This window comes from Schistocerca gregaria, chromosome 9 (assembly GCF_023897955.1).
Source record: "Schistocerca gregaria isolate iqSchGreg1 chromosome 9, iqSchGreg1.2, whole genome shotgun sequence".
Lineage (NCBI taxonomy): Eukaryota > Metazoa > Arthropoda > Insecta > Orthoptera > Acrididae > Schistocerca > Schistocerca gregaria.
The window spans coordinates 68,768,136-68,782,852 of NC_064928.1; the positions used below are offsets into that span (position 1 = coordinate 68,768,136).

General features: G+C 39.4%; 1 protein-coding gene across 6 annotated transcripts in view; it reads right to left on the reverse strand.

Moving 5' to 3' along the window:
• The window catches only part of LOC126291636 (uncharacterized), a 163,767-nt gene extending 150,357 nt beyond the window's left edge, over positions 1-13,410 (reverse strand). For 2 of the 6 annotated variants that reach the window (XM_049985204.1, XM_049985203.1), the window contains exon 1: positions 13,134-13,323. In XM_049985204.1, coding sequence (XP_049841161.1) covers positions 13,134-13,226 — 93 coding nt within the window. In that variant the 5' untranslated portion in view covers positions 13,227-13,323. Of the gene's footprint in view, positions 1-13,133 lie in introns of all 6 variants that reach the window. The other 4 variants (XM_049985205.1, XM_049985202.1, XM_049985200.1 and 1 more) reach the window with 3 other exon arrangements.
• Between the last annotated feature and the right edge of the window lie 1,307 nt (positions 13,411-14,717).

The following is a 14,717-nucleotide window of genomic DNA, read 5'->3' on the forward strand; positions in this document are numbered from 1 at the left end:
CTCAATGACTGTTAAGAATTTTCTAGAAAGATAATTTCTGTAATTTGAATATGTCATAATTGACAGATTATTTTAGTGAAAATATACACTTCTGGATACAGAAAAAAATCACAGCTACAAAATTATAACAGTATAATTTTGAAAGCATGGCATTTTAAGACTGGCATATTCTGAAACACAAAAATTTTGAAAACAAGTAATTTTTGAAATTTAAGTTTTGAGAAAAAGTAAAACGTTTCCTTGAAGGAGGAGACTACAGCTTTCAAATCAGCTATGTCAATCAAGAAACGTGCCATTTTTAGCAAGGTTGAATTTTGATAGGCTCACAATTTACTGCTATTGGAAATTAGAAATATTTCTTTAATCAACATGTTTCTATGTGAACTATTTACATAAAACAGGGAAAGGCAACCACTTATGTATAGCAATCTGATGTGCAGCACATGAAGAAATGTAACAGTGAATGGTACAGGATTCACAATAGCTTTCATGATCTTGGTCTTTATCCAACAAGAGTGCCCAGATTCACACACATGAACACACAGTAACCCCCCCCCCCTCCCTCCCCCCAGCGCACTGATAACTGATTATCGATTGTTGAGAGTAATTGCCTGGGGTGATGGAGGTGGGGATTGTGTAGGGAAGGATGGACAAGACAAGGAGGAGGTAACAGGAAAGAGGCAGATCATTCAACAATGACTCAGTGGCTGCATAATAAGAAAGAAGTTCTAAAGGTAGAGCACACAAGTGTGTGTGTGTGTGTGTGTGTGTGTGTGTGTGTGTGTGTGTGTGTGTGTGTGTGTGTGAGAGAGAGAGAGAGAGAGAGAGAGAGAGAGAGAGAGAGAGAGAGAGAGAGAGAGAGAGAGAGTGGGAAATGAGGGATGGAGAAAATGAGAGGGAGGAGGAGATAAAGATGGAGAGAGCGAGGGGAAAGAGAAAGGGAGAGGTGTGGAAAAGGAGGAGAGAGGCAGAGAGAATCCACACATTCAAGGGCATTTCCCACAATGGGAGAAGGCACTACACGATTTGGATGGGGAATGAGTGATGTGGACAGAAGAGAGAAGGGAAAGGTAATAGAAGAGGCAGTGGGGAACATGTTAGAGGTAGTTTAGGCCAAGGGATTTGTGAGGGGGTGAGACACGCTGGAGAGATAATTCCCATTTGCACAGTTCAGAGAAATTTATGCTCAAATGTAGTATCCAAATGGACTGTGAAGTGAAGTCACTGTTGAAGTCATTGATGATGTGGTGTGCAGCATGTTAGGCTACTGGATGGTCAGGTTTGCTGTTTGCCACAGTTTGGTGGTTACTCTTCTTGCAAATACACAGTTGGTTACTTGTCATGGCCAAGTAGTGAAACACTTTTTTCTGAAAGCATCTTGGTTTTATTCAGGATTCCAATACACCATACCCCATTCTTTCTGTTACAGAACCCAATTTCTAAACATAATCTCTGCTCAATGTGACAGCCTTACACCATTTTACTGAGGGAGGACATCAAACAGAATAACTCTATCAGAGGCCCAGGAGACTATTAGCATGACTTCACTGACTGATGGTGTGCTTTTGAACTCTTCCATGGGAGGAGAGGTGTGTGGTATCATTCATTGCCTTTTAGTTTCAGATTCAAAGTGATGAACACACATTTGACAAAAAATTGTCGCAATCAGCATTGTAATGTATAAGAAAACTCCACACAGATGGTCCTTAATAGCTTTTTATGGTCTTCTGTTAGGCACCAAGGAATATTGTGGACACACATGTTTGAGTACCTCAATTGGTGGATGAGTGTGTCAGCACTATCAACAAAGATCTCAAATAAGAGTGTCCACACATTTCAACATCGCAGGATTCACAGCAGAGTGTGGCCTGCTGGCATGTGGGACATTAGACAGGTTCACGTGATGATAACAGATGCCTTGCCCAATGACCTGCGCATTTATTCATAGCCAGGTTTCCGTAGACATCTTAGAATGTGTTTTATTCATCTCAGAATGTACACAATTTCAGAACATATGTCTTATGTACAGGAGGCATGTCAAGGTTATAATTAGCTTATTTGAAATTTTGTCACACTTACAATAACACTTTGTGGAGAATTCACTTACTTAAAATTTGTCAAACTTACAATATTGACATCTAATATAACTATTATAATTTTTTATTCCATTTTAGGGATACAACTCAAAGTATCACTTCATCCTTCATGAAATCTTCCACAGAGTAGTAGCATTGTTCAATCAGAAAATTGTGTAACTTGCTTATTAAAATATTTATCTTCATATTCATTATGTCACACCATACACCTGCCCGGTTAGCTGTACAGTCTAATGCACTGCTTTCCAGGTGGCATGCCGGTACCTGGCAAAAATCCGCCTGGTGGATTAGTGTCGAGATCTGGTGTACTGGCCAGCCTGTGGACGGTTTTTAAAGTGGTTTTCCATCTGCCTCAGCGAATGTGGGCTGGTTCTCCTTATTCTGCCTCTGTTATGCTATGTCGGCAATTGCTGTGCAAACAGTTTCTCCACATGTGTGTACACCATCATTACTCTACCATGAAAACATTGGGGTTACACTCGTCTGGAATGAGACGTTCCTGGGGGTTTCACTGGGGGTCGAACTGCACAATAACACTAGGTACGATGTGGGGCAGCAGTGGAGTGAGTGAACTATTGTAGCCTGTTGTAGGGTTGTGTACCTCTGCAGGCTATGGCGGGGACGAAACCTCTCTGTCGTTTATCGGCCCCAGTTTGATACAACTGAAATGCCTGAGCTAGCAGGACAGAGTGGGTTAGGTTGTGGAAAGGGGCCAAAATGAGTTGCTGTCAGTTGCACTCAACATACAACTTTATTTATCAACACACAGTATTACAACAAGAATGTAAAACACTCAAAACTTTAATCAACCTTCTTTGATTAACTGTAGATCGGCTGAAGGCCACATTCAAAATCCAAGACACAAGGCCTAAGCAAATTTGAAATACAAGGTTGCTCTGGAGGTTTCTTCAATGTAATCGGCTGAAGACCTTAGCAATTTAATTTTAATGGAACTAGGCTGGAGGTTGCATCATAAACCATAAGAGGAGTTTCAATCAAAAGGCAGGAGGCCTTATCTTAAAACATTTCACATAAAATAAAGAATAACAGTCTCATGCCTTAAGGGCAAGGCAAGGGCATTAATTTAAGAGATATTAATACTCGGCTTAAGGCCACACATCAACACAATAATTTAACGGCTTAAGGCCTTAAAGGATTTGATGTAAAATTCGGCTGAAAGCCCCATATAAAGAATAACAATCTTATGTATAAAGGGCGAGACAGGAACATTAATTCAGGATTTATAAAAACTCAGCTGAGTCAATCAAATAACTAAAACTCAAACAGGGAAGTTACTATTTAACAAACATAGAACAGCGCTCAAAACATTCCAAGGGTCGGCCTGGAATTATAACCTTACACCTGTTTAGGCGAGATAGGCAGCCTGACCAACAGTCTAAATCAGAAGGCAACCCAACCGACAGACAGCCAATGAACCAACCAACTACCTGATTTTGGTCACCAGACCAAAAACACTACAACCAAAATGCCAGTGAGGTGAAGAGACCAGTAACACTCATCTTCAAATGTTTGTTAATAAGCCAAGGCACAATACCTACTGACATACATGAACATGCCAACGGCTGTGGAACTACACGCTGTGGTGGAAAGCATCAGCTCAGTAAGAAAACACATCTTCAAATGTTTGTTAATAAGCCAAGGCACAATACCTACTGACATACATGAACATGCCAACGGCTGTGGAACTACACGCTGTGGTGGAAAGCATCAGCTCAGTAAGAAAACACTCACTCGCTGCTCTGGCACAGCTGACCAACTGGCTTCTGCAGTATGAAAACAGCATTGCAGCATTTAAGGCATTGCTCAGTCGAACTGATACAGGGTGCACAGTGTTCCACAAAACACTGCAACAAGAAACTCGAACACTCGTAAAACGAATCAATGATGAATAACTAGAACAAATCACCAGTGGACACACACACAAACCCGAACTATGGTCGGTGACGAAACACACGTCGTCTGACCAGGCGACTGACCAACAATCAACTAAGGTCATTGGCACTCAAACCATGTGTGTCCACTGTCCATTGGGAACTGGGAGACACAGCGATCTGGGCACATTGGCTCAGATCTAATCATGCAGAGGTAACTCTTGTCCATTGGCCACGTTGTCTCCACTCAAAAAGGAACCGGGTCACATCCAGCAAGATGACCCAGTGATGAGGCCCAGAAATGGCCAAAAGACCAAACACATGTCGGCCAAAGAGAAGATCAGCCGAACAACCGAGCAACTGTCGATCCCCCTGCCATCTCCGTCCTTCTGATAGTTCATCCTGTCGTGAGCGGTCGGCGAGTACTGGCTGTCTACACCTCCTAAGCACTCCGTCCCCGACTGGTGCTATGTCACGACTGCACTTCTGCCGCGTTCCAACACCAACCACTCCATGTCCGACCTCACCCACAACACACCGTGACCGGGAAGTAAAAGCCATGCAGCAAAGATAATACGGCGGGGCAAATATCGATACATGCTGCTGCTGCCACTCACGGGCAGGCAAGACAGTAATTCAGTGACACCAGTGATTGAAATTTAAAATGACGATGTGGCCATATGGTAAAACAAGATGTTCATAATAGATGGCATGAACATGAGAGACACACGGGTCAACAATACAATACAATGTCGCACCTTTTTATTGTGTAGTGAATTTTCATGGATATATATTGAGGAGTCTGAGCATGCAGTTTTAAGCAATCTGAGGTGAGCATAAAGTTTTCTTTGTGTGTTGTGTTGTTTGAGTGTTCAAAATGATTTTTGTTTTAATAGACGAACTCTGCAGCATAGGAAAAGAACCACCTCAAAGATGTTTAAAGAGGGGACAGTTAATATTTTTAGATCTTCAAATAATGGTCGACAGGATGCTCTTGACTGTGCAGAGCATATATTGCTAATGATTCTTTTTTGCTAGTTTAAAATTGGTGTAATGTTTTCCGAGTTTCCCCAAAAAATTATGCCATTTCAAATAACAGTTTCGAAGTAGCTAAAGTATGCTATTTTCCTGCTGGCCATATCAGTGCCACAGGCTAAAATTTCCATTGCAGATGCAAGGCTGTTTAATTTATTTGCTAGATATTCTATATGAGAATTCCAACTCAAAGTTCTGTCTACATTTATTCCCAGGAAACTGAGCGAGCCAAGTTCTTCCATTTTTTGATTGTTGTGAGTCATACAGATTTCTTCAATTTCCAACTATTTGGTTTCAAAACGCATCGTGTGGGTTTTTAAAATGTTTAGCCTTAATCCATTTAGACTGAACCATGTTTCCAAGTTACTTAACATATTCATGACACTCTGTGGTATATTGTCAGAATTTTCATTTTCAATCAGGGCGGAAGTATCATCTGCAAACAAAGTTAAATGAGTATTTATATTGAGAGACAAGTCATTTACATAGAACAGGAATAAAATGGTTCCAAGGACTGAGCCTTGAGGAACACCTTGTGGCACAGTTTTCCTCTCTGAGAAGCAATCTGCTCCATTTGATATGATTGCTACCCTTTGTTTCCTCTCCAAGAGATATGATTCAAACCATTTCAAAGCAATATCCCTTATTCCATACCTGTTGAGTTTGAAAAGCATCAAGGTGTGGTTTACTGAGTTGAATGCTTTTGTAAGATCACAATATTCCTGCTACCTTAGCTTTCCTATCTAGTGATAAAGTAATTTTTAAGACATTCACTGGTATTGCCTTTTAACCCAAAAGTATTTACTTTCTGCTCATGATCTGCTATGTCTAAATCAGATTTTGCTACATTTATGAAGTAATCAATGAAGCATTCAGATGTCTGAGCTGGATTTACAACTGATTTTTCCTCAAGTTTGATTTTTGAAATGTCATTGTTTGTGATTTCACACACAAGGCTCAATGGTTGTGTAGAGATACGCAGATAGTAAAAGAGGAGGAGCCAACTGCTGCCCTTCAGGTGGAAATAGATAAAGTGAAAAAAGATCTGGAAAGGTTAAGGGGGAGAAGGGAAAAGAGAGGTGGGAAGTGACAACAGGTTATAGAAGAAATAGGAATAAAACAGGTTTGATCTGTTATCACAGTTGGAAACTGATGAGCCACAGGACACAAACAACTATCAAAAAGTTGTTTGAAAAGTGAGAAGTGAGAAAAAGCTGTGAAGAAGAATAAAGTTTTGTTGTTCGGTAGTTTATACAATAGAGATGTTGGCCAACTGTCACAGGAAGAACTATGGTCAGGTTACCAGACCACAAGTTTTTTTTTTAATTTTTAAGCCTATTGCAACTCTGGTTAGTGATACATGATGTAGGTTCACTTTGCAAAGACTTCAAAGGAATACACCATGGTAATAGTGGTGCAACTGCATATATAAGAACCGTAATTATTCAAGTGAGAGTGACCTGATAAAGATAACTTCAGCAAAGAGACATATGGGTGTTGGATTTGTGTCTGTTCTGAGGTGCCACGACTGGCCTCATTTAAACTCTTGTGTTAGGAGAGTTAATTTAGAGGTGGAACAGATGCTTGGATCAGATATGAGAGAGTGGTTGCCATTGACTATAAAGGAGGTTGGACTATACTAGGCATGGCCTTCACTTCAACAGGAAAGGGAAGAGAAAACTGTCTGGGCTAATAGTAAATACCTTAAGAGGGGGGGGGGGGGGGGGGGGAGGCACTGTCACAAGTGGTAAAGTACCAGTGGTTACAAGTAATAGATCAGCAGTTTTTTAAGGGTAAGGAGGCAGAAACAAAGTATTTGCAGAGACATGCTGAAAATGATATTCACATTGATAAAACAGGCAGCCAGAAATCAAATTTTGATGTACACAATTCATACAGACAGTCTCTCATTGAAACTAGAGATACTCAAAAATTGGGAGGAAAATTAGGTTCAGCTAGCTGTAATTCAGCCAGTGCACAAAATCAGTTATGGTTATTGCATCGGAGTATCCAAGGACTAAGGGGTAAGCTTAATGAGTTGCTTATTTGTGTTGAAGAATTAGAGTTAGGCAAACCAGTTGATATAATCTGCATCTCTGAACATCATATGACCACTGGTATAGATACGTTAAATGTTACAGAATTCAAGTTAGATTCTTACTTCTGTAGACAAAATATGGAGAAAGGAGGAGTTGCCACATTTGTCAGGAACTGTTTTTACTTCAAGAATACTGATATTAATAAGTTTTGCTCAGAGCAGCACTTAGGAGCCAGTGCAGCAGAAATAGTATTTCATAATAAGTCCTTTATAATAGTAGGTACATAGAGATCATCTTCAGGAAATTTTAATCCCTTCATAAAAAAATCTGGAAGCCCAGCTGTCCCATCTCAAAAAAAATAGTGGTTTAGTGGTTGCTGGTGATTTTAATATGGATTTAATAAACAATTATTGCAGTCAGTAATACTATCATTCAATTTAGTTTCTACTGTGAACTTTGTTACTAGGATATGTAAATGCTCAGAGACTGCTTTTGATAATATCTTTGTAGACAAACCTAAACCTAGGAAGACAAGTCATATCACAAAATCAATACTAAATGGGCTATCTGATCATGACATGCAGCACCTAGTTTTAAATGTTGAAACTTGGCAAGATAAAAAAAAAATCTATTAAATCTGAGTACAAGAGGGTAATAAATAAGTCAAAAATTGAGAAATTCAGGAAATTGCTCAAAGACATGAATTGGATAGATGTTTACAATACTTCTGACTCAAATGAAAAATACAAAGCATTCATTAATAAAGTTACCTACACCTTTGAAAATTGTTTTCCCCTAAAGATAACTCAAATCACACAGAATGAATAATCTGGGACAAAAACGAGACTGTATCTACTATCTAGGAACAGCTGTGATGTTAGAACTGTAATGCATTACAAAGAACACAGTAAAATATTGAAGCAAGTAATGCAGAAATCAAAGTAGCTTTATTATGAGAAAGAAATAATTACATCAGGCAACAAAATAAAAACTGTATGTGATATAGTGAAGGCAGAGAGCCAAAGAAGAAGAGGAACAGATAGCACTGAAAATAAATTAGAGTTTGGTAACAAGTATGTGTAGTATTGCAAAACTCTTTAACAAGTACTTCATTTGTTACTGACAGCTTGGGGTTATCAGGTTTGGTGAACAGTGCAATGGAGTATCTGAGACCAGTCTTTAAAAATAACTTCAGTAAAATGGAAATGACACGTCTCCCAAAGAAGTAGCATCTATTATAAAATCCTTAAAAACTAAATATTCCAGTGGGTATGATAACATATCAATGACATAAATCAAAGAGTGCTCATGCGAACGGTGTTCTATCTAACATTATTCGTGTAATCAATCTCTTATCAGTGGAACAATTCTAAACTGGCTAAAATATGCTGAAGTTAAGCCTCTTTACAAGAAGGGGGATAAAAAGGTACCATGAAACTATTAACCAATTTCACTTTTGCCGACTTTCTCAAAAATATTTGGAAAGGTCGTGTTTAAGGGTCTCCTTAAGCATCTGGCTGCAAATAATATATTGACCAAGTCACAGTTTGGATTTCTTAAGGGTTAGAATATAGAGAAAGCTATTTGCACTTATAGTGAGAATGTACTTAATTCATTACGTAATAAATTAGAGGCTACTGGCATTTTCTGTGACCTGTCAAAAGCCTCTTAAGTAAATTAGAATATTATGGTGCCACTAGCAACATATACAATATGTACAACAACCAAGAGGGAATAATAAGAGTGGACGACGAAGAACGAAGTGCTCGTATTAAGAAGGGAGTAAGACAAGGCTGTAGCCTTTCACCCCTACTCTTCAATCTGTACATCAAGGAAGCAATAATGGAAATAAAAGAAAGGTTCAGGAGTGGAATTAAAATACAAGGTGAAAGGATATCAATGATACGATTCGCTGCTATCCTGAGTGAAAGTGAAGAAGAATTAAATGATCTGCTGAACGGAATGAACAGTCTAATGAGTACACAGTATGGTTTGAGAGTAAATCGGAGAAAGACGAAGGTAATGAGAAGTATTAGAAATGAGAACAGCGAAAAACTTAACATCAGGATTGATGGTCACGAAGTCAATGAAGTTAAGGAATTCTGCTACCTAGGCAGTAAAATAACCAATGACGGATGGAGCAAGGAGGGCATCAAAAGCAGACTCGCTATGGCAAAAAAGGCATTTCTGGCCAAGAGAAGTCTACTAATATAAAATACCGGCCTTAATTTGAGGAAGAAATTTCTGAGGCTGTAAGTCTGGAGTACAGCATTGTATGGTAGTGAAACATGGACTGCGGGAAAACCGGAACAGAAGAGAATCGAAGCATTTTAGATGTGGTGCTATAGGCGAATGTTGAAAATTAGGTGGACTGATAAGGCAAGGAATGAGGAGGTTCTACGCAGAATCGGAGAGGAAAGGAATATGTGGAAAACACTGATAAGGAGAAGGGACAGGATGATAGGACATCTGCTAAGACACGAGGGAATGACTTCCACGGTACTAGAGGGAGCTGTAGAGGGCAAAAACTGTAGAGGAAGACAGAGATTGGAATACGTCAAGCAAATAATTGAGGACGTAGGTTGCAAGTGCTACTCTGAGATGAAGAGGTTAGCACAGGATAGGAATTCGTGGCGGGCCGCATCAAACCAGTCAGTAGACTGATGACCAAAAAAAAAAAAGCAACTCTGTAAAACGGTTTGAGTCTTATCTAACAAGAAACAAAGGCAAAGGGTGTTGTTGCGAAATACCTGTGCAGTAAACAGTCAGTCTTCTAAATTACATGTGGTGTTCCTCAAGGTTCGACGAGGATGATTGGTCGTGTTATGCAAAACATTCGGGCCGACTGGGCGCGTCAGAACAGATAGTGGGCCGTGTGAGGGATGTGATGTCGCGAAATTCCACGAATTATAGCTAACGGGCTAGTGCAGAATTGAACATCCCTCTGCCAACGGTGAATGTCACCTCCACGCGCCGCCTTACTGAAAGATGAAATCCATGCTACCAGTTTGGAATTGTAGCATAAGCGTGATTTTCAGTGTTTCGTACAAGTATTGGCCGAATTTTAAAAAGTTAAGATGCTATCATAATATACTCATTAAAAGATACAATCTAATGTTAAATGTTTAACAGAATGAAACAAGTGTTACAGATAGAAACTGTATGTTTGTGTCGAGACAGCGCAGCGCATAGCGTGCAAATACCCGAGACTATATTCTTCCAGTACTTGAAAATGAGGGAAGTTACACGTATTGTATGCGCAAAGTTGACACTCGGCGCGGTGGCTGATGGGAGCGACTGCAAAAGCACTTCCCATTTACAGCCGCTCCCATCAGCCAGCATCTTAAAGAAACTTCTTCTCGGTGACAATAACCCCTCCCCCTGCCCCTCTATGTCCCACAAAATGATGAAAGAAGTTTATTACTATATTTTACTGTTCATGCAGTAAAACTCTAGTACAGACACGAAGTTTTACTTCATTACTTCTTTACTACTAACTATTCGCAATACATTTTACAGACAATATCCGTATATTGCACTGAAAGTAACTGCTAACTTTTATCAATGTACAACACACAGTTCAGGAATATGCCATAAAAATTTAGATGCGGGGCACAAACTATGCACACTATAGGCTTACTCATCATATGTTTGGTAATGGCAGTACTTAGCGATATCTAACAGACTTTAAACATGATTTCAAACCTTTTCTAAAGTTTTTCTCACTTACATGCTTAACGTCAAATATTTAACACTTTTGCTAATTCGTAGAGTAATCAGGAGTTTGAAGCCGTTTTGCTAATTTGAGACCAATTCTTTAGAGAATCTAGAATTTAGTGTAACATTAAATGGACATTTTAATTACAATATTTAGGGCAAACATATTCTACAGCTACACTCAAATCCAGTGTCATTTCATACAATCTAACTGACTCTCACAGAATTTACAATAAGAGTTACAGAAATTGGAAGTGCTGCTGTTGACAACATTTTTACAAACACATCGATAATGCAAAACTATTGCGTAACTACTTGCAGTTAAAACGACAAAACTAGTGAACGAAAAAGAAACTGAGGACTAATGAATAAAAAACTAATTATATTAGCACAATGGAAAGATGTACGAAACTCAGTTGGCGCCTATTCTGTAAACTAACTTATAGTTCCTAAGAAATGCGTTTAAAAACAAGTCTAAGAAATTTGAAAGCTAGCTTTTTATTTATTTTTTAAATTTTTTTGTAGGTATTCGTGGGGAAATGGGTACTAACTGCCACTGCTGTTAAACATAGCAGTTCGTTTTTCATGGCAAAACTTCTCTACACAATGGCCCTCGTAGATTCGTTTCTAAAACACGGCTCAAGCGTGTAGGACTCGTACCAAATAGGACCAACAGAAGATACTGAACGCATACAGAGAAAGACAGCACGAATGGTTACAGGTTTGTTTAATCCGTGGGAGAATATCACAGGGATACTGAACTGGAAGACTTGAAGACAAACGTGAACTATTAACAAAGTTTAAATGATTACTCTACGAATATACTACAACCCCCTACGAACTATTAACAAAGTTTAAATGATTACTCTAGGAATATACTACAACCCCCTACGTATCGCTCACATAGGGATCGTGAACATAAGAATAATGACTGCACGCACAGAAGCATTCGAACAATCGTTCCGTACGTGAATGGAACAGGAAGGAACCGTAATAGCTGGTACAATGGGTCGTACCCTCTACGACGCACCTCAACGTGGTTTGCAGGGTATAGATGTAGATGTAGAAATCGCTTGGTATAAATCGCTCGCGTGTGCCGGGACAAAAACGGGCGACCTATTGTAGAACATATTCTTGCCTCTGTGTGTGTGGGGCTCAAACATAGATATTTTTGACTACGAAAACTTGCTACATGGTGAAAAACAGTTCGTATTACAACTATTATGACCATGGGTGTCCGCCGAAATGTATCTTAGGGGAGGGGAAGTCTCCTAAATTTGTTATTTTTGATATAAATGAGTTTGTTACATTCGAAGCGTATAATGCAACAAGAACTAAATTTTATAGATATTACAAAAACTTATTATCTCCAAGAGAACAGATGATAATTAACTAGAAGTGTATTAGAATTCCATAATGCATAAAAATTCTATATTCTATGGGGAGGGGGCGACTGCCCCTCTTGACTAGCCTATGACTAAAGTCAATCACATATCGATAAGAAAAACATATGTTGAAAAGGAATTGAATCAGGTATCGTAATAACAAGTTCTACAGCTGAAGTGTTCACAAAGACAAAAAGTACGAACCAAAAAATACACTTAAATAAATCGAATCTAATATCGGACAATACACTTCAACTGTGTAATTGATGTGGAGACCGCGATGCGCAGTTACGAATTTCTGTATCAGGACCAAATCGACACGGTTACCACAAGGTGAACTTGAACAATTTTTCAGAAAGAAAACGAATCGAATATCGTTGAGACAGATCTGAAGCTGTGTGGGAGACCACGATATACAGTACGAACTAAAGAAGGTGTAATTATCAAGTAATCGAAGCTAGGCTGGTATCACTTTAGCTATATAGCTCAGAAGAAATTGAGATACTTAAGTTCAGCTCTAAAGTGAATTTTCAATAGATTGCACACAAATCACATAGTGAATGAGATATTCCCAGAAAGCAGGTTTGACAGTTGTAAGGTAACCTAATCGGTTCAGCATTTAAATAAACGAAACTCAAAGACATATAACAACGACAGCTCAAGCCACCATACACAAACATTACTATGCAAATAATAATTACAGATTAGTCAGCAGCAGGGCCTGCAGCAAAAGCGCCGTATTTCTACATGGCTCACACAATAAATTATGGCTAATATGACGCAACTCAATAAATAATTCCCTAACACTACAAAACTAAACAGAAAAAAATGGTAGTGCTGCGACTCTTAAGCTCTTCAATCGATCTCAATACAGCCAAACACACGCCAGCCAATTCCTCTCTCAACACCTCTGTTGACGAACTATAACAATAACTAACAGAACAGAGCTTAAACGTTGGAGCAGGTTACCTTTTTGTCCACGGCGTAGACCACAACTAAATCCTCATTTATGACAAAATAAGGCTTCACGTTCTCAAATGCCACTAAATCGAATCCAGACATCGCTGCTGCTATCACCGCGTTGGTGATCTGAAAGCAATTCTATGACAACCGCCAACTTTTGAATTGAACAGAGCAACAGAACTGCAACAATGTGTGTGTTGTGCACAAGGATATTTGAGAATCTTTGCTTTTTCTTTCGTGACGAAATACAATAGCATTTCCCTTTATTCCGTGGAAACACATTATTATAAGAACCGATATGTGAAAAATGTATTACGTTAAACGAGGACTTCCATTTCGGATTTACTCCATAATTGGAGATGTTGGTGCTCGTTATCGCTTTCGTGCTACAGTGCTGCAAATGCAACAGAATATATCAAAATACCACAAATTTGATCTAATTCTATGTTTGACTTCAAATTATTTGCTTCGTCCTTTTTTTTGGTCAAACGTTTGAGCGGAGTTTTGTCATAATTTTCAAGCTAAACGAAGGGCGGGAACTGGAGAAATGGGGTGTCAAATAGACCAGCGCGAAGTCTTATTTTGCAAATAAGGGTTTATCTAATTTAAAGTAAACAGAGAAATTAACAAAAATTTAATTTGAGATTTGTGAAAAATTTTAGACCGAATTATCACACCCAAACAAAGAGTGGGAAATGGACGAATTGATTTGAGCGAAAATTATACAGTGGATTTTTGTCTAAATTTTCATAGCCAAAAGGAGACCCGGATATGGACAAATGGGATTTAAAACTGATAAGGCTGAAGTCTAGTTTTGCAAAAAAATAATTAACAGAAACTTCCTGACCGCGCCAGTCCAAGACGTGGGACCCGAAACTTTTGCCTTGCATGGGCAACTGATATACCGACTTTTTATTTTCATCTGTTCCTTCGAAATTTTTTTCGTCAGCGTTTCTGCACGGATCTGGCAAGACATCTTTCAAATTGCATCGATTGCCCTGACTGAACACTGAGCTACAGTACCAGGTGGTGAATTCTGTTCTCCTCAGCGAACTTCCAAAGTTAAATTTTCCTGGTAGATTAAAACTGTGCCTGTGTTGTGGGAGTCGAATTGGGAATTTTGTATTTCGCGGACAAGTGCTCTTATCAACTGAGCTACCCGTGCACGATCAACTACCTGGTCTCACAGCTTCACTTCCGCCAGTACCTCATTTCCAACTTTCCAAACTTCACAGAAGTCCTCCTGCATACCTTGTGGGATCGGCACTCCTGGAAGAAAAGACGTAAGTTCGGAAGGAATCAGGCACGGAACTGGCGGCCAGGTTGTGGACCGTGCTGTGTTGTTTAGCGCACTTGCCCGCAGAAAGCAGAGGTCTCAGGTTCGAGCCTCAGTGTGGCACACACTTTTAATATGCTAGAAAATTTCAGACTTGCGCACACTCCACTGCACAGTGAAACTTCGCAAATTTAACAGGCGAACGTGATGTTTCGAAGGTAGGCGGCGAGGCACCAGCGGAAGTAAATCTATGAAGACAGGACGGGGGTCGTGCTTGGATAGCTCACCCGGTAGACCACTTGATCGCCAAAGGC